General features: G+C 54.3%; 1 protein-coding gene across 1 annotated transcript; it reads right to left on the bottom strand.

The window, feature by feature from the left end:
• Positions 1 to 7373: 7373 nt before the first annotated feature.
• Positions 7374 to 9455, bottom strand: Fndc10 (fibronectin type III domain containing 10). Its single transcript, XM_046424866.2, has one exon. The coding sequence runs from the start codon at positions 9453 to 9455 to the stop codon at positions 8781 to 8783; it is 675 nt and encodes a 224-aa protein (XP_046280822.1). The 3' UTR covers positions 7374 to 8780.
• Between the last annotated feature and the right edge of the window lie 14087 nt (positions 9456 to 23542).

Below are 23542 nucleotides of genomic sequence, written 5' to 3'. Positions count from 1 at the left end.
AGGGCTTGCCTAGCATGCATGAGGCTCTGGGTTTGATCCCAGTACCACCACAAAAAAAAAAAAAAAAGTGTTCTTTTCTCTGGTTTCTGACCCTCAGCAGTAGTACCCAGATCATCCATTATCAATAGTTGGTTCATTGTCGTTGCTGAGCTGTTTGCACCCTGTGATGTGGACATACCCACTCTCCTGTTGGTGGGCATTTGCACTTTGTTTAGTATTTGGCTACCACAGATAGATATTTTATGACTGCAGTGAACATATATGTGTGTGAACACATGCTTCATTTCCCTGCATTGATATCTAGAAGTGGAATATTGAATCATGGTGGTTAGTGCACATTTGATATTTTAAGAAACTGTTAAAAGGCTGGGAATGCAGCTCAGGGATGGAGCACTCACCTAGCACATGTGAGGCAATGGGTCCAGTCCTCAGCACCACATAAAAATAAATAAAAGGTGTTGTGTCAATCTACAACTAAAAACATTTTTTAATATTTATTTTTTTAATTTTATGTGGACACAACATCTTTATTTTTTTATTTTTACATGGTGCTGAGAATCGAACCCAGTGCCTCACGCATGCTAGGCGAGCGCGCTACCATTTGAGCCACATCCCCAGCCATAAAAACATATTTTTAAAAAAGAAACTCTAGGGCTGGGATTGTGGCTCAGCGGTACAGCGCTCGCCTAGCATATGCAAGGCAATGGGTTTGATCCTCAGCACCACATAAAAAAATAAAGATTGTGTCCAACTACAACTAAAAAAGAAAAAATTAAAAAAAAAAAAAACCTGCTAAGGGGCTAGAGATGCAGCTCGCCTAGCATGTTGAAGTCCCTGGAATAAATACCCAGTACTGTCAAAAAGAAAAAGAATTATCAGCCGGGTGCAATAGCACACACCTTTAATCCCAGCGGAGCGGGATTTTGCATGGGACAAAGGATTACAAGTTTGAGGCCAGCCTGCAAAACATTGAGAACCTGTCTCAAAAATGAGAAAGCTGGGTGTGGAGACTCGTGCCTGCAATCCCAGCGCCTTGGGAGACTGAGACAGAAGGATTGTGAGTTCAAAGCCAAACCTCAGCAATGGCAAGGCGCTCAGCAACTCAGTGAGACCCTGTCTCTAAATACAAATACAAAATAGGGCTGGGGATGTGGCTCAGTGGTTGAGTGCCCCTGAGTTCAATCCCCAGTACCTAAATAAATAAATGAAGGGATGGAGGCTGGAGTTGTGGCTCAATGGTAGAGCGTTTCCCTGGTGTGTGTGAGACCCTGGGTCCTTTCCTCAGCACCACATATAAATAAATAAAAGATCCATTGACAACTAAAAAGTATTTTTTTTTCTTTTTCCTTCCTTTCAAAGAGAGAGAGAAGAGGAGAGAATTTTAATATTTATTTTTCAGCCTTTGGCGGACACAACATCACTGTCTGTATGTGGTGCTGAGGATCGAACCCGGGCCGCACGCATGCCAGGCGAGCGCGCTACCACTTGAGCCACATCCCCAGCCCTAAAAAGTATTTTTTAATGTTTATTTTTTAAGTTTCAGGTGGACACAAATATCTATTTTACATTTATGTGGTGCTGAGGATCAAACCAGTGCCTTGTGCATGCTAGGCGAGCACTCTACCACTGAGCCACAACCCCAGCCCCTAAAAAGTATTTTTTAAAAAATGAGGGGTGTGAGTTGCTGCAGTCCGGCTGCAGCAGAATAACCAGGGGGGTGACGAACAACTTGTGTACGTTGATACAGCAGGAGTGGAAGCCGTTTATTGCAGGACAGGAGCAGTATTTATACATTCCACATAGCTTATCTAATTAACATAAACTAGATACATCAGTCAACCAATCAGGAATCTCCACACTTAATGGCTCCCTGGCGTTACTTCACAAACCACTCCCTCTGGCAAAATGCCAGGCGCCATCCAGACTTGTTTACACACCTTAACAGTGAGTTGGTTATAGAGCACTTGCCTGGTATGTGTGTGCCCCTGGTTCAATCCCTGGTACTGCAGAAAAAGAACAAAAGAAACTGTCAAGGTGCTTTCCAAGCTAGACATAGCATTTTGTACTCCACCAGCAGTGTCCAAGCATGGCTTCTCTTTTCTATTTTAGATATTTGAATAATATGTCATGGTACCTCAATAGTGTGCTTTTAATGAAATTGAGCATATTTTCATGTACTTATTCACTATTTCTATGTCTTCTTTTGTGCATTTATCATTGTATTATTTTTTTAAATATATACAATTATACACATTTCTCATACATATGTAGATCTGAGATCATGGTTTGTACATAATTTCTCCCTGTGACTTTTATTCTCATCAATACCTATCAAAAATAGAAGTTTTTAAATGTATCACGAAGCACAGTTTATTGACTTGTTTTGTATGGGTCATGCTGCAGTGTCTGAGAGAAAGCACTGGATGGGGTTAAGGCTTCTGTACAGTGAAGAGACAGTCGCAACACAGCAGACACAAATAGAAACCAAGATGGGACAGCGAAAAGGACAGAAACCGTGGGACAGGAGTGGCCCCAGCCTCAGGCAGCCCTGTGTGTGAGAGCAGAGTTCCCAGAGAGCCTTCACCTTCCAGCTGTTGGTAGGCACTCTTCCTCCTGCTCCAGCTCTTGGTGTTGGCTTTCATGGACTTTGAGGACTTTCAGACACACGGGTACCCACCCGCAGGCACGCGGAGGCACCCCCAGGGCTCCTTCCCTCCAGTCGGCTTCTGCACTAGCTGTCCCTGCTTGCTGGAGCCTGGTGCCGTCCTCCCCATCCTGAGAGACCACTCTTTGCCTGAGTTCTTCTCCCCAGCCCACCTCCAGAAAACCTCCTGTGGTCAGTAAGTCAGGGCCACAGCACTCAGCTCATGCCTGTCCTTTAGGGCCACCCCTCCACCCCCTTAGTCCTGTGCACTTGGAACTCTGAGGTTTTTGAGGTTTTTGTTGTTTCATGTGGTAGGGTAATTTTGATCCGTTACTTCATCTTGGCCGGAAGCAGAACTCTCAAGTTCTGAAAGAGCAAATGTGGGAAACCCTTCCTACAGGTATTAAAGATAACCTAGTGGCAGTGAGGGATGACAGACCTGCCATGTGTAACAGCTATGGAACAGAGCGTGCTGGTGGGCGTGTGCTGCATGATAGGGAGTACCCCAGCACCAGAGTCGAGGGGTGTTGTGGATGGGGCTGGTGATGTGTCGACTGGTGCAAGCCATCCGCGGGCTGTGGGTGTGAGCTATGTGCATTTGAGCATGTGAGGGAACCGGGCTTACGTTGCTGCCTGATTGAGCTGTCCGACATATGTGTGCCTTTTCTCTGGCTCTGCCTATGATCCCACACATTACCTGAGGTGGGCATGGCTTTTCAAGATGTCAGTCAAACTGCTGACCACAGACATCCCCAAGCAAGGTTCCACCCTCTGAAATCCAATTCCCTGCCTTATTTGGGTGGAATATTCTATGAATGGCTTCTCCCCAATGAATAGGGGGGTTTCAGGTGTGCTGGCTCTCTTGCCTGCCTCTTGCCTCCTTTGCTCTCCATGCCCTCCGGGACGGGAGCGTGATTCAGGCTGAAAAGCTGTCCTGGACCCTGAAAAAGGTATTTTCTGTGTTTTTTTTTTTTTCCCCTGCCAGCCCGATCCACCCAGAATGAGCCTGATTCCATCACATATTGCAACAGTGGACTCCCCACTTCACAGCACGTACAAGGGTGGCCACCAGAAGCAGAGTGTAAGGAAACATTTTTGTGCTCTTTGGCTATGCCAAGATTTCTTAATATAAGAAATATAGAAGAAAAATTATAAACCTGTTACAGGTGGTACACACCTATAGTCCCAGTGACCTGGGAGGCTGATGTAGGAGGATCACAAGTTCCTGGCTAGCCTAGGAAATTTAGTGAGACCCTGTCTAAAATGTAAGGACTGGGGTTATAACTCGGTGGTAGTATGTGTGAGTCCCTGAGTTAAATCCAGGCAACACACACACAGAGAAACAATAAAGACAATCATCTAAAACGTGCTATTGGACCCAGCACCCAATCAACACATATGCTTATTTAAACTTAAGTTTATTTAAAATGTGGCTTCTCAGCTGCACTGGCCACATTTCTCATGTTCAGTATCTACAAGGACGAGTAGCTGGGTTTGTTGTGGGTAGAACTGTGGTCTCTGAAAGGATGTGGTGATGTTTGTGTCCCTGGTAACTGGGGGCTGCTGGACTGTTGAACACGTGGCACTTCTGGAGGGAATCCTGCATCACAGAATCCTGGTGTCACTGCTGTCATCTGGCACCAAGCATGTGTGCATAGCATGACTGTGGGTGGTTCCAGTTGGCTTAGGTAGGGACACACACTGTGACCAGGTTCAGGAGATGCGCAAGGCTTTATTTTGGACATAGAAGGATTAAAACACTGGAGACATTGTACTAGAATTTCAAGAAGGGCCACACATCTAGCTAGGAGCCAGACAAAGATGCAGGTCAGGGGTCTTTGTCTGGCATGAATAATGGCTGCAATTAATTCTTCTCCACCTGCTGGTAAGTTGAATTTGATTACTGTGTCCATTTCACACACGAGGAAACAGGCACTGAAAGGTTGCGTGGCTTTGTGTGGCTCTGGGGATCAAGCCCAGGACCGGCTATTTCTAACTGCATGTGTGGTGAGCACTCTGTCACTACACTCCACGTGCAGCCCAGCTGCAGGGCTCCCAGAAGGCAAAGCCAGGTTGAAATCCCTGGCAGCCCACAGGAACCACTCACTGTAGTCCTTGGGGGAAAGTGCAAGGTTACGAAGCTTGGGCACTGGTGAGGTGATGCCAGAACCTTCTGAGGTCACCTCTAGGACAGGGAAGCCATGGAGGTGTGACAAGGAGAGTGACATGATGGCCATCACCACAGAGGCAGGAGACACAGGACAGAGAGGGACAAAACAGAAGGAGAGAGATTTGTTTTTTTGCGTTTGTGATGCTGGGATCCAGTCCAGGCAAGTGCTCTAACCCTGAGCTGCATCCGCAGTCCTGTCAGAAATGAAGAGACAGCCCTCTCCCTCGTCCACCGCTGCCGCCTCCTTCTTCTGCCGCTCCTGGAGCTGCTTGTGTGCTCGTTAGGTGTGGACCTGGTACCTCTTTTGTGAAGCGGCAGCTGAGGAGACTCCGGCGCCCGCCATGGCCAACGAAAAGCCCAAGGAGGGAGTCAAGACTGAGAACAACGATCATATTAACTTGAAGGTGGCGGGGCAGGATGGTTCTGTGGTGCAGTTTAAGATTAACTTAGTAAACAAATGAAAGCATATTGTGGGGGGCTGGGGATGTGGCTCAAGCGGTAGCGCGCTCGGCTGGCATGCGTGCGGCCCGGGTTCGATCCTCAGCACCACATACAAACAAAGATGTTGTGTCCGCTGAAAACTAAAAAAATATAAATAAATAAATAAATACTAAAAAATTCTCTAAAAAAAAAAAAAGCATATTGTGAACGACAGGGTTTGTCGATGAGGCAGATCAGATTCCGATTTGACGGGCAGCCAGTTAATGAAACAGACACACCTGCACAGTTGGAAATGGAGGATGAAGATACAATTGATGTGTGCCAGCAGCAGACAGGAGGTGTCTACTAAAAAGGGAACCTGCTACTTTACTCCAGAACTCTGCTCTTACAGAATACATTCTCAATTAGAAAACTGCAATTTGGTTCCACCACATCCTGACTACTACAGTATAGTTTTCTTTATTCTTTCATTTTCCCCTTCCCCATTCCTTTATTGTACATAAAGTAACTGGTGTCTGTGCACAAGCATACTGCATTTTTTTTTAAACTAAATGGCCAATGATATGTTTTGATTGACATCAAATGGAAATGGGATGGGGAAAAATACTGGTTCTGTGAAAATATCCCCTTTCTCCATTAGTGGCATGCTCATTCAGCTCTTATCTTTATATTCCAGTAAGTTATTTTGCTCTCACTGTTTTAACAAAAAACAAAACAACAACAACAACAAAAAAAAACCTGAACAACATAAAAATCCTTGCATACCTTGTTCGATTGGAGAATTTTAATGTTTTTCATTTATCATTGTAAAACCAAGGACATTTTATAACTTTTTTGTACGTAGCTGTTACATGTAGGGCAATCTGTCTTTAAGTAGGGGTAAATTACTCTTAAAAAAGATTCCTAAATAGTTTTCCCTTCAAGTCAAGCATCTTGTTGTTTAAATAAACTTCTTGTTTAAAATGAAAAAAAAGAAAAAAGAAAAGAAATGAAGAGACAGGGAGAGGAAAACAGGCCACTAGAGAAGAGGATGGGGCTGGAGGACTTTCCAGTAGACTCAGAGGTGGACCTCTAGCCTCTCAGGTGGAACGGGTGCAGGAAGAACCAGGGTGTTCTTGGGAGGATGGTGGGACCTGCCCAAGAAGTGACCCCTGGGAAAGGAGGGGCCTATGGGAATGCCTGTGAGCTCAGCAGCAGATGCTGCTGGCTGGGACACCAGCTTCAGGCTGTACCCTGCTCACTGTTTCCTGCAGTGGCAGGTCTGCTCAAGCCCATCTGTGCAAACCCAAAGTGGCCTCTGGGCACTGCAAGTATTACTGGCAGGCCTGTGGACTTAGCTGGCAGGAGATTAAGCCAGGTCAAGGGCCTGAGGAGGCTTCTTACAACTTCAACTCCCAAAGCTTGGGACCCTAACTGTACCTGTGAGCTGGGGGTGGGACACTGGGGTGCCTCAGACAGGGTGCTGCCAAGAGCTCCCCCTCCTAACATCTGTGGCTGAAAGTGGCTTGGGCCCCAGGGAGCTAAGATAGGAGGCAGCTCTCCAGAACCCCCTCCCACTTCTGCTAGGCTGTCTAGACACTTTGCTGCATTGGCCCCTGGGGATGAGTCACTCTGCAGAGCTCAGCCTCTCCTCCAGCAGCAATGTGGCTCAAGGACAGTCTAGACCGGGAAGGGCTGTGCAGGCCCCAAGGAGAGTATGGGCTCCCATGGGAGCCCCAGGCCCCTCCTCTGCCTTCACACTGCCCCACCCCAGCTCCAGCACCGTACAGGGAGGCCCCGATGAGGAGAGCACCTAATTGCTGCTTGGCACAGCTCAAGTGGGTCACCAGTGAGACCGGCTATTTCTAACTGCGGCAGGTGCTACCTCCCCTCCCCCACTCAACACAGCTGGCCAGCCTGCTTTCCCAAGGTCTGGGGAGCAGGGGAGGACAGACTGTGGGATGCCTGTCCTCCTGCTGTGACAGCCCTCAGCATGCTTGTGCACCATGCCTGGGGCCCAGCCTCAGGCAGGAAAAGGGTTTGAAGCTGCCACCAAACTGATGCTAAAAGACCTTGGAGAGGTCCCAGCCTTCCCACCCCCACTTCCCTCCCCATCTCAAATAAACACACAAGACAGTATTTTTGGTCTGAGAATGATGGACATTTAGACATTGGCGCCAGGTTGGAACCTGACCAGCGCCATGCGGGGTGTGGGCAGAGCGTAGACAGAGGTAGGGTGTGGGGTGCTGCAGGGGCACCAGCCAGGGCCCATGGTTGCTGGTGGTCCCTGGGGTAGGAAGATAATTAGCCATAGTGGCCAGGAGGTGCAAGGGTCAAGTCCAGGTGATAAGAGCCAGGGGCTCATGGAGAGCCAGGCAGTGCCACCCTCCCATGGGTGCCAACCACACCAGGTGGCTGGGTGACCTCAGCCAGGTGCTCAGATCTGCCAGGAGGTGGGCAAGCCCAGCCTCTGTCCATGGTGGGTGGATGGGCAGCATCATTGGGGTCAGATCCTGGACTCTCAACCCCCAATCATGAAAAGAGCTGGGAGTACTGCAGCTGGTCACACTGTGGCCACTGAGGTCTCCTGGATGGATTGAGGCTTAGGATCCAGACCACTGTGGCAGATCCGGCTGGGCAAGGCTGGCAGCTGTCCTTCTACCCTTGGGGTCCAATGCCATCCTTCCAACCACCTGCCCTCACTCCCCACAGAAAGTCCTAATCAGAGGCAGTACATAGAAGGAAAGGGGGGCCTGGCCCTGGGGAATCACCAGCCTCCCCCACCTAGAGGACACTCACCCCTGGATGCAGCAACCCAATGCTGGGCCTGGCCTGCTGAGCTACATCGTGGCTCTTGGCTGGTCAGACCCACAGAAGACACTAAGAGGCCTGATTACCCTTGCCCCAGGCTTCCGCAAAGCTTGAAGGGGGGTGTTCCCAGGGGGACTCTGGCCAGAAGCATGCAAAGCCAGCCAGTCTCAGAGCCACAGACCCCCTGGACAGCAGTGGGGTGGTGGCTGGCTCCTGCGGTGGGCCTGAGGAACTAAGGCACAAAGCTAACCTAAGCCCATTGGGGTAGGGCAGGGGGGAACACGGGCTCCAAGGGGCCACTCCCCCAACCTGTAAAGCACAAAGCGACCAAGCAATGACCATGGCCTGTCTTCGACGACTTGGCAGAGGATGGAGGTTCAGGGTGATGATCCCAGGTGCCACTGGCTCTTGCTGGAAGGGGCTATATGTCCTGGGTCCCCTGGTAAAGGCCTCTGGAAAGCCTAGAGACCTGGATGCAGCTGGCACCCCATCCCAGGCCCAAGGGCCAGTTCGGAGTCAGAGTCTGGAAAGCAGACGCCCGACTGAGAAGGTCTTGTGACGATGCAAAGGTACCTGTTTTGGACCGGCTGGTTCCCTATTCGTCTCCATCAGGCCCTCCGTGGGGATCTTAAAGAGGGAGCGGGAATGAGGAGGAGGGAGGGGAGCAGACGTAGGGCCTGGGGTCTCAGGCGTACTTGGGCAGGCTGTGCCCAGATGGGCAGACCGCCTTGCGCTTCAGGCCTGCCTGCGCAGGCCGGGGCGCCTGACAGCCGGGTGCATGAGGTTCTCGGTGATGTAGGCCACCAGCAGGCAGATGACCACAAGCATGACGCAGATGGAGCCGCCCACCGCCGTCATGGCCACCACGATCTCCTGCATGGCGGCCGGCTCGGCGGTGAACTCCACGCACTCGGCGGGCTCCGGTGCGGCGGCGGAGGCGGGTTCGGCGCGCAGCGGCAGCGGCTGCAGGCACAGGCGGTAGCGCACGCTGTCGTGCACGTCCGGCAGCAGGTAGTCGCGGCAGGAGGCGCCGAGCAGCACGCGATCGCAGGGGAAGCGCATGTAGGTGCCGCGCCACGAGCAGTTGAGCGCGAAAGCGCGCACGCGGCGCGCCTCGGCCGGCGCCAGGCGCCACTGCAGCAGCACGCTGCGGTTGCGCAGGACGTTCGCGCGCAGCGAGCGGCCGGCCGAGGAGAGCGCCACACAGCTGGGCGCCTGGCAGCGGAAGCCGCGTGCGGGGCTGCGGAAGCACAGGCGCCCGCCGCCCGTCTCGGGGCCCTCGGGCAGCACCTTGTAGGGGCACCAGGGCGCATCGGGGGCCGGTTCCCAGCCTGGCGGGGTCGGGGCGGCCGCGGCGCCGGGCGGCGGCGCGCAGGCGGCCAGCAGCAGCAGCAGCGGCGGGGCGCGCATCCTGCGGCTGGGCCGGCGCGGCGGGGCGCGGGCTCGCGGGCGCACGGGGCGCGGCGGTGGGTCACGCGGGCCGCGCCGCCACCGCCGCTGCTGCTGCTGCTGCTGCTGCTGCCGCTGCCCGCACTCGCCCGGCGCCGCGCCCTCCGCCGCCGCCCGCTCCGACCCGCCCCCGCGCCCCGTGCGCGCTCGGACCCGGCGGCGGAGGCGGGGCGCCCCATGCCACGCCCCCCTTAACCCTCGCCGGGCCGCGGCCGGCGGGCGCCGGAGGGCGGGTCTGCCGCTGCGGGGGGCGCGGCGGGCCGGGTCTGGACTGCAGGCTGGACGGCCCTTTCTCGCTGGCTGTGGTCCAGAGGCGTGCATCTCTGCAGCTTCCCTTGACAGGCCGTCAAGGACTCTGTGTATTTCGGAGGGGGTACATAGTGGCTGGACCCCAGGTCCTGAGCCCATGGTGGGGACCGGCCAAATGAGGGTCCCGCCTCCTAGGTCGCGTGGGTGAGGACCCAACGTTCCTTCGCCCAGGGCTCCTGCACCACACTGCAGGAAAGCCTGAGGTGAGGCTTCGTTAGGTGCAAACTTCATTAATTCCGCACACCTTAAAAGTGCAGCTACAGAAGGGACCCTCTGTAGCTAACCCCTAGGGAGAGCCCTCCTGATGGCTCACGAAGATCCAGGGCTGTACAAAGGGAACAAGGCACCCAAGCCCATCCAGTGCGCGGCCTGGTAGGCATCGCAGGGGGAGGGGAGGAGGGACTGACCTCAGCACCCTTAGGGTCCCTTCCTGAGGACCCTGCACTGCAGATCTCTGGACAGCCATGTTCCCCCACACCCCCATAGAGCCCCCTCCTTGGCGCCACTCCTGGTCACCTTGAAAATCGAGGTCAGCACCAGAATTAAGAGGTTCTGCTACAGCCTGAGGTGAAGGGCCAGGAGTCCCTTGCCCAGTCAGTGCACCTCCTCCCCTAGTCTGGGGTATCCCCACCCCAACACCAGGCAGCTGGTGAGGGAGCTTGGGGGGCAGAGGCATGGGGAGATGCACTCCTTGCTTCTGCCTATCCCTCAGACAGGCCAAGCTCTGGCTGCCCCCCAGCTTTTCGGGGAGATACCAGCTTCACAGGGAAGCAGAAAGTGAGGGTGACCTCGGAAACTCCCTGAGTCCTTGCCTCCAGACTCCCAGGGCTCTGGCTAGCCTGCTCACAGGTTCATGGTAGAAGCCTGAGGCACCACGGGCTCAGGGCATAGGTGACATGGTGTGGCCGCATCTCTGGCCCTGAGATACCTGGGTGGCCAACCTCCCAGCCCACTCCAGGAAGCAGAGGCATGGTGCACACAGATCAAGCTCTTGGCCATGCTGCTGGGCCAGCGGAGTGGATACCCACCAAGGCCAGTTGGAGGTCTGTGGGTGTCTGTCTTGACCATGCTTGACCTGTGCTGGGGCTGGGCGCTCCAGTGCAGAGCTTTTCCTGGCCAGGGCAGCTCCTTGCCAGCTGCCCCCAGTGGAGGGAAGGCTGCCCTCTCCTCACTGGGTTGCAGGCTCTGCTCTCTCCCTGTCTGGATACATGCTCTGTCCACGGCATCTTGTCATTTGGGGTCAAAGAGAGGACCAGGTGGGGGGAGGCTGTGCCAGGCAGCCCATGGGAAGATCTTTAGGTTGGAGTAGAATCCAGCAGGTACGGTGAGTCCTGCCTCCCTCCCCAGGGTTCTGGGACAGAGCAGCAAAGGAGGTGGAGCTGTGCTGTCTCCGGAGACCATGAGAAGCCTCCCCAGACTGCACTGCCCAGCCGACACCACTTCTGCCTCTGTCCACTTCTGCAGCTGCCCTTTCCAGTGGCCAGCAAGGCCCCAGGGTGGTTTTGGGGGCTGGGGGACGGGGACCCTCTTGAGTCCTGCGGAGGCTATCCCAACCTTGGCTCTGCAAGGGTCTGGAGTGTCTCTCACCCAGGCATAGCCTGCGAGGTCAGCTGGTGCTCTGGCCATTTCAGGAGCTCTGTCACTGCCTCTGTTCAAGGTCTCCTTATGCCACCTCTCCAGGTCCCTGCCCAGGTGGTCACCTTTAAGCCACTGCCCACCAATCATCACAGAGCCCTCCCCTATGGGCAGAGAGCACAGCCCCAAGGATGGGTGGAACAGGTGGCCCTACTGGCTGGAGCCAGCTTCCTGGGCAGTCCCATTGAAAACCAGAAGGAAGGAGATTGGGGAGGTAATCATGGAGCCCAGGCTGTTAACCTGCTGAGCACGGGCGTGGCAATGGAGGAGCCCAGACAGGCCGAGCTGAAGCAGAGTCTCCCAGAACTTCACCCCTGAGATCAGTCCCACTTGTGGTAGCGCTGCCTCCACTTCCTGTGAGAGGCCCCTTTCTCCATTCTTGGTCATGGGGGCTTGGGTGGAGCGATCCTTTCCTGCCCAGGAGTTGGGAGGTGACCCAGCACCTTAACATCAACCTCTTTGCTGAAGCTCATGGGAAGGAGGTGATTGCCCTGCCAGGGTTGGATTGCCCCACTGCTAGCGTCGTGGCCCCAAAGACCTCTCAGGGGAAAATCAGCCTGTCTCAGAAGGAAGCCAACTCTCGGGCAGGTAAGGAACCTAGTCTACCTACTTGCTTCGGGCATTGGATCCAGCCTCACTGAAGCAAGCCACGTCTTGGACTTTAACCCATGAATCCAGTGAGCCCCTGTTGTGCTGACGCTGAAGCACTGGCCTTCTGACCACAGTGACTGATGGCTCCCATGGTGTATAGGCCCTACAGTTTCTGGCATAGGCCTCCAGCTACAGGCTGTGGACACACATTTAGCTCTGGGACTGGGGTCCTGGTGAGAAGCCGGTGGTGAGGGACAAGGGACCCACAGGGAAAAGCCAAGCTAAGAAAGCTGTGTAAGAGACAAAGTGTTTCCCAGATTTCCTGTGGTCAGGGGGACTTGTTGGTGGGAGATGGGGCTGGCCCTGAGGAAGGAGGCGGTAACAGGGGCTTCTGTCTGGTATCTGCAGTGCAGCTAGGAGGCCCTGTGATCACACTTGCTTCTGAGGATCACTATACATGCACACCAATGTGCTCGTTTTTTTTTTGTTGTTGTTGTTTTGTTTTGTTTGAATCCTGAGGATTGAACCCAGGGCCTTGCATATGCTAGGTAAGTGCTGTACCATTGAGCTACATCCCCAGCCTGCACCTAAAAACTGTTTAAAAATGGGCTGGGGTGGGCTGGGGCTGGGGCTGAGCAGTAGAGCGCTCACCTAGCACGTGCAAAGCCCTGGGTTCAATCCTCAGCACCATATAAAAATAAATACATAGATAAAATAAAGGTATTGTATCCAACTACAACTAAAAAAATATATTAAAAAACATTTCAAAAAATGTTTAGGGGGCTGGGGATGTGGCTCAGGTGGTAGCGTGCTCGCCTGGCATGCATGCAGCCTGGGTTCGATCCTCAGCACCACATATAAATAAAGATGTTGTATCCACCAAAAAATAAATAAATAAATAAAAAATGTTTAGGGCTGGGCTGTAGCTCAGTGGTAGAGCGCTCGCCTAGCATGTGTGAGGCACTGGGTTCAATCCTCAGCACCACATAAAAATCAGTGCATAAAATAAAGCCATTGGGTCCATCTACAGCTAAATAAAAATATATTTTTTAAAATGTTTAAAAATATCTTTCCAATGGGGAGTTTGTTTTGTGACCATAAATAGAATCAATCACTGTCAACAGAAGGTATTGGAAACATGAGCGTCAGGTGCTCTGCCTCTTGGGGGCTTCAGACAGACTCTGGACAGGGTGTCCCTGGAAGCCTCTGCAGTCTTTGTCCCTCTGCTACAGCCTGTGAGTACCCACAGTCCCCACCCTTGTCCTGGGAGGGGACATCCACCAGTGACTCTGCCCAGGGTACACCAGCTACTTCAGGGACAGCTCTGGGCCACCGGGGCTCACGGAAAACCCTGGTCAGGGCTGCCGAAGACCCCGGAGGGATGGCTCAACTCCCTTTGGCTAGGAAGCTGCCTGGCCTCTAGGCAGGTGCTCTCTAGGGACCCCTTCTCCCCTGCCCAGCGCCCGGGTGGCTGGAAACTCTCCACGCCAGGGAAGGTGCACCTGTGTGCAGGGGCAGTGGAGACTAGGGGCTACCAGGCCAGGTGGCCCTTCCAGCCAGGACTTCAACAGAGCCTTGCAGCTGGCGTAGATCTGGAGGGACCTGGTGCACGTAAAGCCACAGGGACCAGGGGAGGGGCCTTGGTGCCTGGGTTGTCTGAAAAGAACCTCAGTGCTGCAGGGCTGCAGCTGCCACTCCCTGTGCCCCATGGCCCAGGCCAGGGGGGAGGCAACAATGTCCTGGCGGACAGGCTCACAGGAGCCACCCTGCTCCAGTCCCGCACCTGTCCTGTGCCTCCAGGAGACACTCTCTTGCCCTTCCCAGGATGTGTGGTCCTCTCAAGCCCCCACTTGTCTCTGACCAAGATCCCAGAGGGCCAGAGCCCTGGTGAAGGAGGGCTGTTCTGCCTGGGTGCCACACCAGCAGGACAGTGGCCTGTGGAGAGGCTGCTCCCTTCCCACTAGCCCTTGGGCTCTGGGCACTGAGCAGTTTGACCTGAGGTGCAGACACAGCCTGCGCTCCCTGTGGATGGTGTCCCTCCAGGGCTCCTTCAGGGCATGGGCCTGACCATGAGGTGCTGTGGCCCATGCACCCTTGTGGCCCTGGCTGGAGAGTGAGATGACCTCCAGGGTCCCCCTGCCCTGCCTGCCAGGCCAAAGCACGTGACACATGCACAGTGTGATGCAGCTGAGAGTGCAGCCCGCGCACCTGCACCCAGGTCCCTTCTCACCTGCAGCCAGCCGCTGGCTCTCCAGTGAGGGATGGAGAGCTTTGACTCCCCGGTCCTGCTGCAATGTGGGTGTTGGAAGTCCCCCAAAGGCATGGTCCCCAGGGTAGGGCTTTAAGAGGTGCGGCTAGTGGGAGGCTTTTTTGCACCAGGGATTGAACCCGGGGGCACTTTACCACTGAGCCACAGCCCAGCACATGGGAGTCTTTAGGTCACTGGAGGTGTGCCCTTGAAGGCATGTTGGGGCCCCGGCGCCCTGTTCTCTGTTTTATGCCTTGGCCGTGAGGTTAGCAGCTTCACGCTACCATGCATGATGTGCTGCCTCACCAGAGGCCCAAAGCAATGGGGCCAACTGGGGCCAGGTGCACAGGCAGGGCGCCTGGACTAGAACCTCTAAAACTGAACCAGCACAACCCTTTTCTCTTTATAACTTGATTGTCTCAGTATCTTGTTATAGTGATGGATAGTTGACTACCTCAGTCCCCTTGAGGAAGCCCAGCCTGCCCAGCTCCAAGGACTGTAGATCTCCAAGGGCCCCATCCAATCCAGGTGGGTGGGAGTACACTGCTTTGTGGGCTTTGGGTGCATGGACACTTCTCATCTAGGGGAGAAGCCTGTGCCTGAAGGCTCCTGGGACACAGGAACCCCACTCCTTTGACTCCCTAGTTCAGACAAGGGGGAGTGGCAGTATGAGGGGTAGCAGCTGGGCCCACAGGGCCACCTGACCACAGCCTTAACCAGCCACTGGTGTCCCCTGGTGTGGAGAGGGAAACATGCTCAGAGGGTCCTTAGGCAGTAGAGCCAGGTCCCACCCAGGGTGTCACTCCCTGTGGAGGGGGCTGGAGGTGGGAGGCTGCTGCTCTACAGGTTCTCACACTGTCCTGTCCGTCAGAAGGATGAGACACAGGGCTAGGGTCAGGGTTGGAGCACCCTGTGTCAGGAGCAGGACTCCCTGCTAGGACCTCCTGCTGGACAGAGGGAGGCCGCAGGGCCAGCGCAGAGCCACGCAGGACAAAGCTGGTCTTATTCCTGGTGGGTGGTAGAGGGCAGCTAGGCTGGAGCTCAGGGTGTGAGTTGGCCTCCAGTGCTTTCCAAAAGTTGGCGGTTCTGAGCAGGGCAGTCAGCTGGCCATCCGAGAGGCCACGTCCTGTGCGGAGTCGCTGTGGCTGTGGAGAGCCCCAGGGGTGGGGGGTGGGAGGATCAAGTTAGGGGGCTGAGAACTTGCTGTTCCAGTGACCCACAACTTGACCTTGTGTCGTCCTTGGAGACTCCTGGCCAGGGCATCCTCGCCTGCCTGTGCACCTGGTGTCTGAGGCCAGAGACTCGAGATTTACAGGGAGAGGTCCTCACAAGCCCACCAGGCTGAGTCAGGACAGCAGTGCCTCTGCCCTTCGGGGCTGGCTGGGCGGGTCTGCAGGGCTGCTCCTTCCCGGTGCCTCTCCCCATGTGGACGAGACAAGGAGTCGGCTTTTGCCCACCCTCCATTTAACTGAGCGGAGTGTCAAGCCAAGGGGACCCCATGTGTGCTCCCCGGGCCAGGCCCACGGCCCGGGGATCAGTGGAGCCTGTGGCAGCCCAGGCCCAGCAGGAAGGCAGGACAGGGTGCAGCTGGCTAGCCTGGCCATGGCCTTGGCAGCTCTGCTAGCCGCTGTCTACCTGCTCCAGGTCCCTGAAGGACTCCCGTCTACTCAGACTTGTTCCGGCTCCTGCAGCGCATGCAGTCACATCTGCTCTTCAGGCCCCTAGGGGAAGGACTCCGTAGCAACAGTGACCTGTGCCCCGCCTCTCCTGAGTCTTCGGCAGCTCTTCCCCTGTCAGGTCCACCAGGAAAGGCCAGCCTCCAGCCCCTGGTGACCACTGCAGGAGAACAGCATGAGCCCCCAGGAGCCAGGACTGAGGCAGACATGGGGTCCCTCTTCTCCAGCTGTGTGTCGTGGGTCTCTTCTGGTGCTGGGGGGGGGGGCAGGAGGACTTCCAAGGGTGGGGCCCATCACCCCAGACCCACCGCGGAGTGCTGCCCTGTGCTCACTGTGATTTTGCTAACTGTTGTAATTTAGGATTTTAAGATGGGGAGAATCTTCTGCCGGCTCGGCGGCCTCTCTGAGGAGTGCTGGGCAAAGAGTTCTGCCGACTGCCCTGTCTAAATGGAGCTGGGTCTGTCTCTGTTCACACCATCCCTGTCGGGGGCTGTCTGTTGGCATCGCTCCTTGGGGGTCCTTCAGGGCTGCTGCTCCTGGTGACAGGAAGCTCTGTCCACCTCAGTCCTTGACTCCTGTTCTGTCCCTCCTGTCCCCAGCTTCTGTCTGTCCCTGGGTCTCTGGCTCCTCTGTTGCGCAGCCTGACAGCTGCAGCCCGACCCCAGGCCTCCTGTCCAGTGGATGAAGGTGCAGATCAGCTGCCCGGCACGCCGACACAGCCGGGCACCCCGAGACAGCCGGGCACGCCGACACAGCCGGGCACGCCGACGACACAGCCGGGCACCCCGACACAGCCGGGCACCCCGACACAGCCGGGCACGCCGACGACACAGCCGGGCACCCCGACACAGCCGGGCACGCCGACACAGCCGGGCACGCCGACACAGTCGGGGCTTGACAGGAAGACAGAGGAGAGGACAGGAATTCCTCCTGGGGATGAGCCCAGACACCAGGCCTCTGCCTCCCTCCTCCCTGCCTGCTCTCCCTGTGTCCTCCGGCCTCCCGCCTCTGGGGTCTGGGTGCCCTCTCTGCAGTCTGGGCTTGCTCCTTGTGCTCCTGCCAGCTCAGGATGAACCTGACTCGACCCCTCCAAGGTGTCTGTGGCTTCTCAGCCCCTCTCAGGCTCTCCTCCTCGTCACTGGGCAGGACTTGCATGTGACTGCTACCGGTCAAACGCTGCTCCCCGGGGAGCCCAGGACAGCCTGTTCATTCCCCTCACCGCTGTTGCCCAGGACGGTCCCTCATGTGCCCTGGAGGCCTGTGGAGGGGGCCGGGTACCTGCTGTTTTGCGGCAGTTTTCTATTGATTGACTGATTGATGAGGTTTGGTTTCATTTTTGCTGCAAAAATTGTCCTGAAGCTGGGTGCAGTGGCCACACCTATCACCCCAGCAACTCGATATCTTCATTGATTTATTTTTACGTGGCACTGAGGATGGACCCCAGGGCCTCACACGTGCTAGGCAAGAGCTCCAGGGCTTAGCCCCAGATCCAGCCCCAGGTGTCTGTTTCTTTAATCTCTTTCACTCAAGGTCTTTGGCCACTTTGGTGTTTCATTCTTTTGGATGCTAGAATAATGGAATAGTTTCTTCACTTCTCTTTTAGATTATTTCTTTCTTGTGTTCACAACTGATATTTGTGTGTTTTTGAATCCTGTGATTTTGCTAACTGTTGTAATTTAGGATTTTAAGATGGGGATAATCTTTCCATGATTAGGAGAGTCACAAGGTAAAAATGAAGACCTTACTTACAGGCCCTGGGCTGCATAGCATCCCTGGAGGCCACACCCTGAGGTCAGAAAATTCAAGGGGCTGGGGACCAGATGGGAGAGAGACACCCAAGGGCACACACCTGATTAGATCTAGGGGTTATCCAACAGCCTTCACGTTTTTTTTTTTTAATATGTATTTTTTAGTTATACACAGACACAATATCTTTGTTCTATTTTTATGTGGTGCTGAGGATCGAACCCAGTGCCTCACCCGTGCTAGGTGAGCGCTCGACCTCTGAGCCCCAGCCACAGCCCCTCTCCTGGGGCTTTAACCGGCAGGTTCACAGCTGGCAGTCTGAGTTCTGGAGGCAGCCTGTGAGGACTGCCCAGTATGGGAGGGCTGAGGGGTCAGCAGGGCCACTCGGGCAGTCCCACAGGGAGGAGGCCTGACACATGAGGAGCTAGAAGGAGGATGGAGAATGACAGCCCTGTTTAGCCTGAGAAAGTCCAACTCATACTCAGAATAGATGCAGAGGCCATGGGAGAAATCAGTTCCACTGTGACATGGGTCTTCTTGTTATTTTTCCCCCTGAGGTACGGAGGAGTGAACCCCGAGCCACGTGCATGCTAAACCAGCCCTCTACCACTGAGCTCCATCTCCAGGTCTTTCTAGGTTTATCTGGAGACAGGGTCTTGTTGAGTTGCCCAGGGTGGCTGGACTGTGTGACCCTCCTGTCCCAGTCTCCTGAGTAGGTGGGATCACAGGTATGTGTCACTAGCCTGGCTTGTGGATTTTTTTGGAGGGGGGGGTTTGGCTAGGGGCTTTTGGACATTGTCCTAGAATTTCCAGGACTTTTAGCAGTGGACTCACTCGTCTGTGGACTGAGACCTCTGAAACCATGAGCCCCAAGAAACTTTGACTCCTCTAAGTTGTGAGGTATCCCGGTCATGGCTACACAAGGCGGACTAAAGCAGAAATGGCACCAGGAGTGGACCTGTTCCTCCGACTCACCTGATGGTGCGATTCAGAAGCCCTTGGAACTGGTGTGCAGGAGGAATTGTGAAGAGTTTAGAGATGCCGGCTGGAAAAGCCACGGGGTGTTGGAAGCAGAGCTCACCGGGCGCCTGTGGTGGGAGGTGGAGGACAGAATACTGATGGGAATACAGACCACGTTCACTAGGTTGTAGAGGGAAATGAGGACACTCGTGTGGCAAAGACCTGTCTATGTTTTGCCCATGTCCTGAGACTTTGTGTGAGGCTGAATTTAGCAGTGATAGACCAATTAATCTTGCAGAGGAAATTTCAAGACAGCAAAGCATTTGTTCAGTGGCATAGATATTGCTGGTGGTTTTTAGCCAGAACTGTGAGAATTGGGAGAAGATAGAGCTAAAGGAGTTTAAAACTTGCAGTTTGATCAGTAAAGTGCATGTACAGCTGGGGTCTAGGAAGGTGTTCTTGTTGAAGAGATAGCAGCTCCTAAAGTGATGTTAAGTACATTGCACAAAGACACAGAAAGATGCCTGCTGGCACCTTGGGAATTTCCAAGACCACACACACTCCAGGCTCAAGGAACGAAGGGAAAATCCTTTTGAGATCATGTGGGCACCCTGCTCACACAGGGGAGCCTAGGAACTTTTTACCATGCTGAGCTGCTCAGGTATTCAGAGGCAGCCGTGATTCCAGGGGCCAGGTCTTGTCTTGCATGAGCTGGTAGCAGGCCTTGGCATCACCGTTGGTGCTGGTTCTGTAGGACTGCGTTAGGATGCCAGAGTTAGGGGATCATGGAGGCTTCCACCGAATTTCAAAGGAAGTCCTGCAGGACAGGCAGAGTGTAGCTGGGTCTGAATACCTAAGAGCTGTCCCTAAGTTCCCACTTAGGGGAACACATGAAGCTGTAAAGGGGAAGCCAAAGCCGGGAGGAAGACCCCAGGAACTAAAAGATGCAATAATGTGGACTGTCTGCTGCAGGCAGACAGCCATGCTCAGAGAGCCCAGGTGCACTGCACCAGGCAAGGCCACGGAGTGAGGGTGCCGAGCCCTAGGGGGAGCACACTGCGCTGCCATGCGTCCCAGATGCTCCACTGGGACCTGTTTGCCTGGCTGTGTTTGGGACTTGCTTTGCCCCCCTTCTTTCTTAGCCCCTATTCTTTCCTTTTGGAACTGGAATGTTCACTCTGTGCCACTTGTGTGTTGATACCTGTGACTTGCTTTTGATTCTTACAGGGGCTCACAGGCAAGAGTTTGCCTTGTTTCAGACTTTACACTTGAACTTTGTTTTAGTTAGATAGACACAATATCTTTATTCATTTAAAAAATATTTTTCAGTTGTAGGGGGACACAATAACCTTTATTTTTTATGTAGTGCTGAGGATTGAACCCAGGGCCCCAAACATGCTAGACGAACACTCTACCACTGAGCCACAACCTCAGCCCCGTATTTTTTTAATATTTATTATTTTTTTTAAAGAGATTTTTTTTTTTAGAGAGAGAGAGAGAGAATGAGAATTTTAATATTTATTTTTTTAGTTTTTGGCACACACAACATCTTTGTTTGTATGTGGTGCTCAGGATCGAACCCGGGCCCCACGCATGCCAGGCCAGCTCGCTACCGCTTGAGCCACATCCCCAGCCCCTTAATATTTATTTTTTAGTTGTACACAATACCTTTATTTTCTTTATTTATTTTTATGTGGTGCTGAGAATTGAGCCCGGGCCTCACGTGTGCTAGGTGAGTGCTCCACCGTTGAGCTACAACCCCAGCCCCACAATATCTTTATTTTTATGTGGTGCCGAGGATCGAACCCAATGCCTCACATATGCATGGCAAGCACTGTGCCACTGAGCCCCAGCCCCAGCCTCAGACTTGGACTTTCGGGCAATGCTGGAACTGTCAGGACTATAGGACTCTTGGAGATGGACTTAAGGCAATTTACATGGTGAGATGGTTGTGAGCTCTTGAGGGCTGGGTGGAATGTTAGGGTTTGGATATGAGGCATCTCCCTAAAGCTCCTAATGTAAGGGACTGAAGGCTCATGCAACAGCAAAAGGGGGTTTATTGAAGATCCAGCGCGCTGGGGCTCCGTGCTCACTCAAGGGAGCGGCCAAGAGCCCCAAGCAGGGGTTAAGCAGTGCTTAAGTACACTTTTTGGGGAGGGCGGGGGCTTTGCATACATCAGAGCAAATCATCATGAGGCACGGGAAAATCAATCAACAACTCTCAGACATGATTAGCACATTCATTGGCGGGAACAGGTCCGGGGAGAGTGATAGGTCAGTCCTAAGGAGGGGGATACATTTAAACTGATTGGTTTGGGCCCTGAGGTGCCTATGAGCCGAGCTGCACAGGGTCCAGGTTGTTAAGCAACTAAGTGGTCAGGGGGGATTTCGACACATATCTAATGGGCAGTTCTGGGAATTGTCTTAACTGCCACAGGAATTTCAGGTTCTGAGTGCAGTTTAGAAACTTTACAATACCTGGTCCTTTACATTTTAACTTCAGTGTCTTTTATCCTTTCACTAATGCAGGAATATTCAGAGGTAAAGTGATTTTAAGAGCTGTAATCTCCTCAGTACATCCTAGTTTGACTGGGTCTTAACCGCAGGCAGGTGGGGTGTGGCTGCAGGGGGTGGTCACTGGGGGTGTGCCCTGGAAGGGTCCGTCTTCTCTGCAGCCCCTTCTCTACTCCCTCCTCCACTTCCTGATCCAAGAGCAGAGCAGCTTTCCTCCAGTGGCCCTTCCCCATGATATGCTGCCTCACCTTGGGTCCAGAGCAACGGAGTGGGTGGTATCTAGACTGGCACCTCTGAAACCAGAGCCCCCAATAAACTTTGTCCTTTAGGTTGTTTTGTTGGGTACTTTGGTCACACCAACTCAAAAGCTAAAACATTCTGGAACTGTTCTACATTGGAGGAACCTTGGTAATCCTGTCAAGACTGGCCCCATCCTAGATGAGAGGTCAGGGTACCAGCCTGCTTCCCCACATAGGAGTCCTGCAGCCCCGCCCAGGCCAGCGGGCTTCCCTGTTCACACTGTGGTGGCTGCTTGCTGCTGCCCGGCTGAACTGAAGCTACTCCCCCCCTTCTCAGTTTTTCTGCCTTGTAGTGACAACGGAATGCATGTTCTGTGCAGTTGTTACCAAAGGACCCACTACAGCAAGACAAGAGTAAAGGAAGCCAGAAAATGCTGCAGGTTGCAGGAACAGGGACGCGAGACAGGAGAGAGAAGAGCTCCTGCCCACAGCCTTGCAGCAGGCAGGAGGGCAGACAGCCTAGGTCGGAACAAGGGGCACCAGGCTCTGCGGGGTCTCCAGATCAAACACAACTGATGAGCCTGAGTCCTTGGAAAAGGTTACAGACAAGACGTGGCATGTTGGAGCCTTGAAAAAAAAAAAACACTACCAAGCGTTAGTAAAAAGCTGTATACGAAAATACTAGGCTAACTCAAGAGGAAAACCGAAGACTGTGCAGGATGGGAGGCACAAGCCGTGGCTTCATGCAATGGCAGCAAGCAGCAACAGCAGGGGCGCAGTGATCCTGAAACGATAAGGGACAATTAGGGAGGCAACATGAACATTTGAGGTGGGGCCGAGCTCACTGATCTCAAGGGAAGTCCTCAGGTCCGTCTAAAATTACCAGTAAAGGGTCGGATTGTGGCTCAGTGTCGTCTAGCACAGGCGAAGCCCTGGGTTCAATCCTCAGCACCACATAGAAATAAATAAATAAATAAAATAAAGGTCTTGTGTCCAACTACTTCTAAAAAAAAAGTTAAAAAAAAATAAATAAAAATCAGATTAGCAGTAAACAAACAGGGGTTTCCTACTGGGTCAGGGGCCTGTGCAGTGTGCCCAAGTCCCAAGCTGCTGAGGGCCATTGCTAAGTAAGAATGACGCATGGCATGACCCAGGTCATTTGCAGTGACATTGCATGTAAGGTGACCTTGCAGGATCCGGGTTTAGGGCGGTTCCAGGTTTAAGGTGTACCCTGCTGGGAATAGGGTGTATCCTGCTGCCTCAGGCGCCCCCGCTCCTTGAGTTCCCGTGGAGTTCTCACGGGATTGAGAGTATTTGGGATCCAGAACGTGATTTGGGCCCAGAACGTGTGAAAAGTGCCAGTGCCAGTTAGAGAATAAAGAGCTGCTGTTTGAATCTACAAGGTGTGTGGTGGCTCGTGATTTTGTGCCCAGCCAGACTGCGGCACCAAACCCAGTCCGCCACAAAACGAACCGAACCGCGCATTAACTCGGAGCGTTGGTGAAGAGGCCTTTTGGGCCGGGCCAGGCGGTGCCCGCCAGTAATCCCAGCAGCACGTGAGGCCGAGGCAGGAGGATCGCGAGTTCAAAAGCAGCCTCAGCGAAAGCGAGGTGCTAAGCAGCCCAGAGAGGCGCTGTCTCTAAATAAATACAAAACGGGGCTCAGTGGTCGGTGCCCCCGAGTTCAATCCCTGGTGCCCCCCGAAAAAGAGGCCCCTGGGGCATCCCTGGCAGTCCGGCTCAAGAGGCAACGGAACATGCCCCCGGGCCTGAGCCACCTGCTCGGCGCCGGTGGAGGTGTGGTGCGGCTGCAGGGGTGGCCACCGGGTGGTCTCCGGGGATGGCGCCAGCGGGCGCAGAGCCGCTACCCCGCTCCCGTCCTCTCCCAGGAACGTGCCCGGCTGCTCCTGAGTGCAGCTTTCCAGTTCTCCTCAGGGTCTCCCAGTGAACGCCGGCCGCTGCGGCGTCAGAGAGAAGCCCGCCCGCCGCCCGGCCTACGCCCGCAGCGTCACGCGCGGGGCTTTTGGGGAGCCGCCCGCCCCGCCCCGCGGGCCTTACGCCGCGTGCGTCGAGCGCGGAGCTTCTTGGGAGCCGCCCGCCCCGCCCCGTGGAGGGGCGTCGCTCCGCCACG

Source organism: Marmota monax, unplaced genomic scaffold (assembly GCF_021218885.2).
Source record: "Marmota monax isolate L192 unplaced genomic scaffold, Marmota_monax_Labrador192_F-V1.1 WCK01_AAM20220418_F8-fsc00080, whole genome shotgun sequence".
Taxonomy (NCBI): domain Eukaryota; kingdom Metazoa; phylum Chordata; class Mammalia; order Rodentia; family Sciuridae; genus Marmota; species Marmota monax.
This window is presented reverse-complemented; position numbering and strand designations above follow the sequence as displayed.

What these genes read in the sequence shown, in the direction of transcription:
- Fndc10 (XM_046424866.2), bottom strand. Translation starts at nt 9,455, where the DNA reads ATGCGCGCCCCGCCGCTGCTGCTGCTGCTGGCCGCCTGCGCGCCGCCG.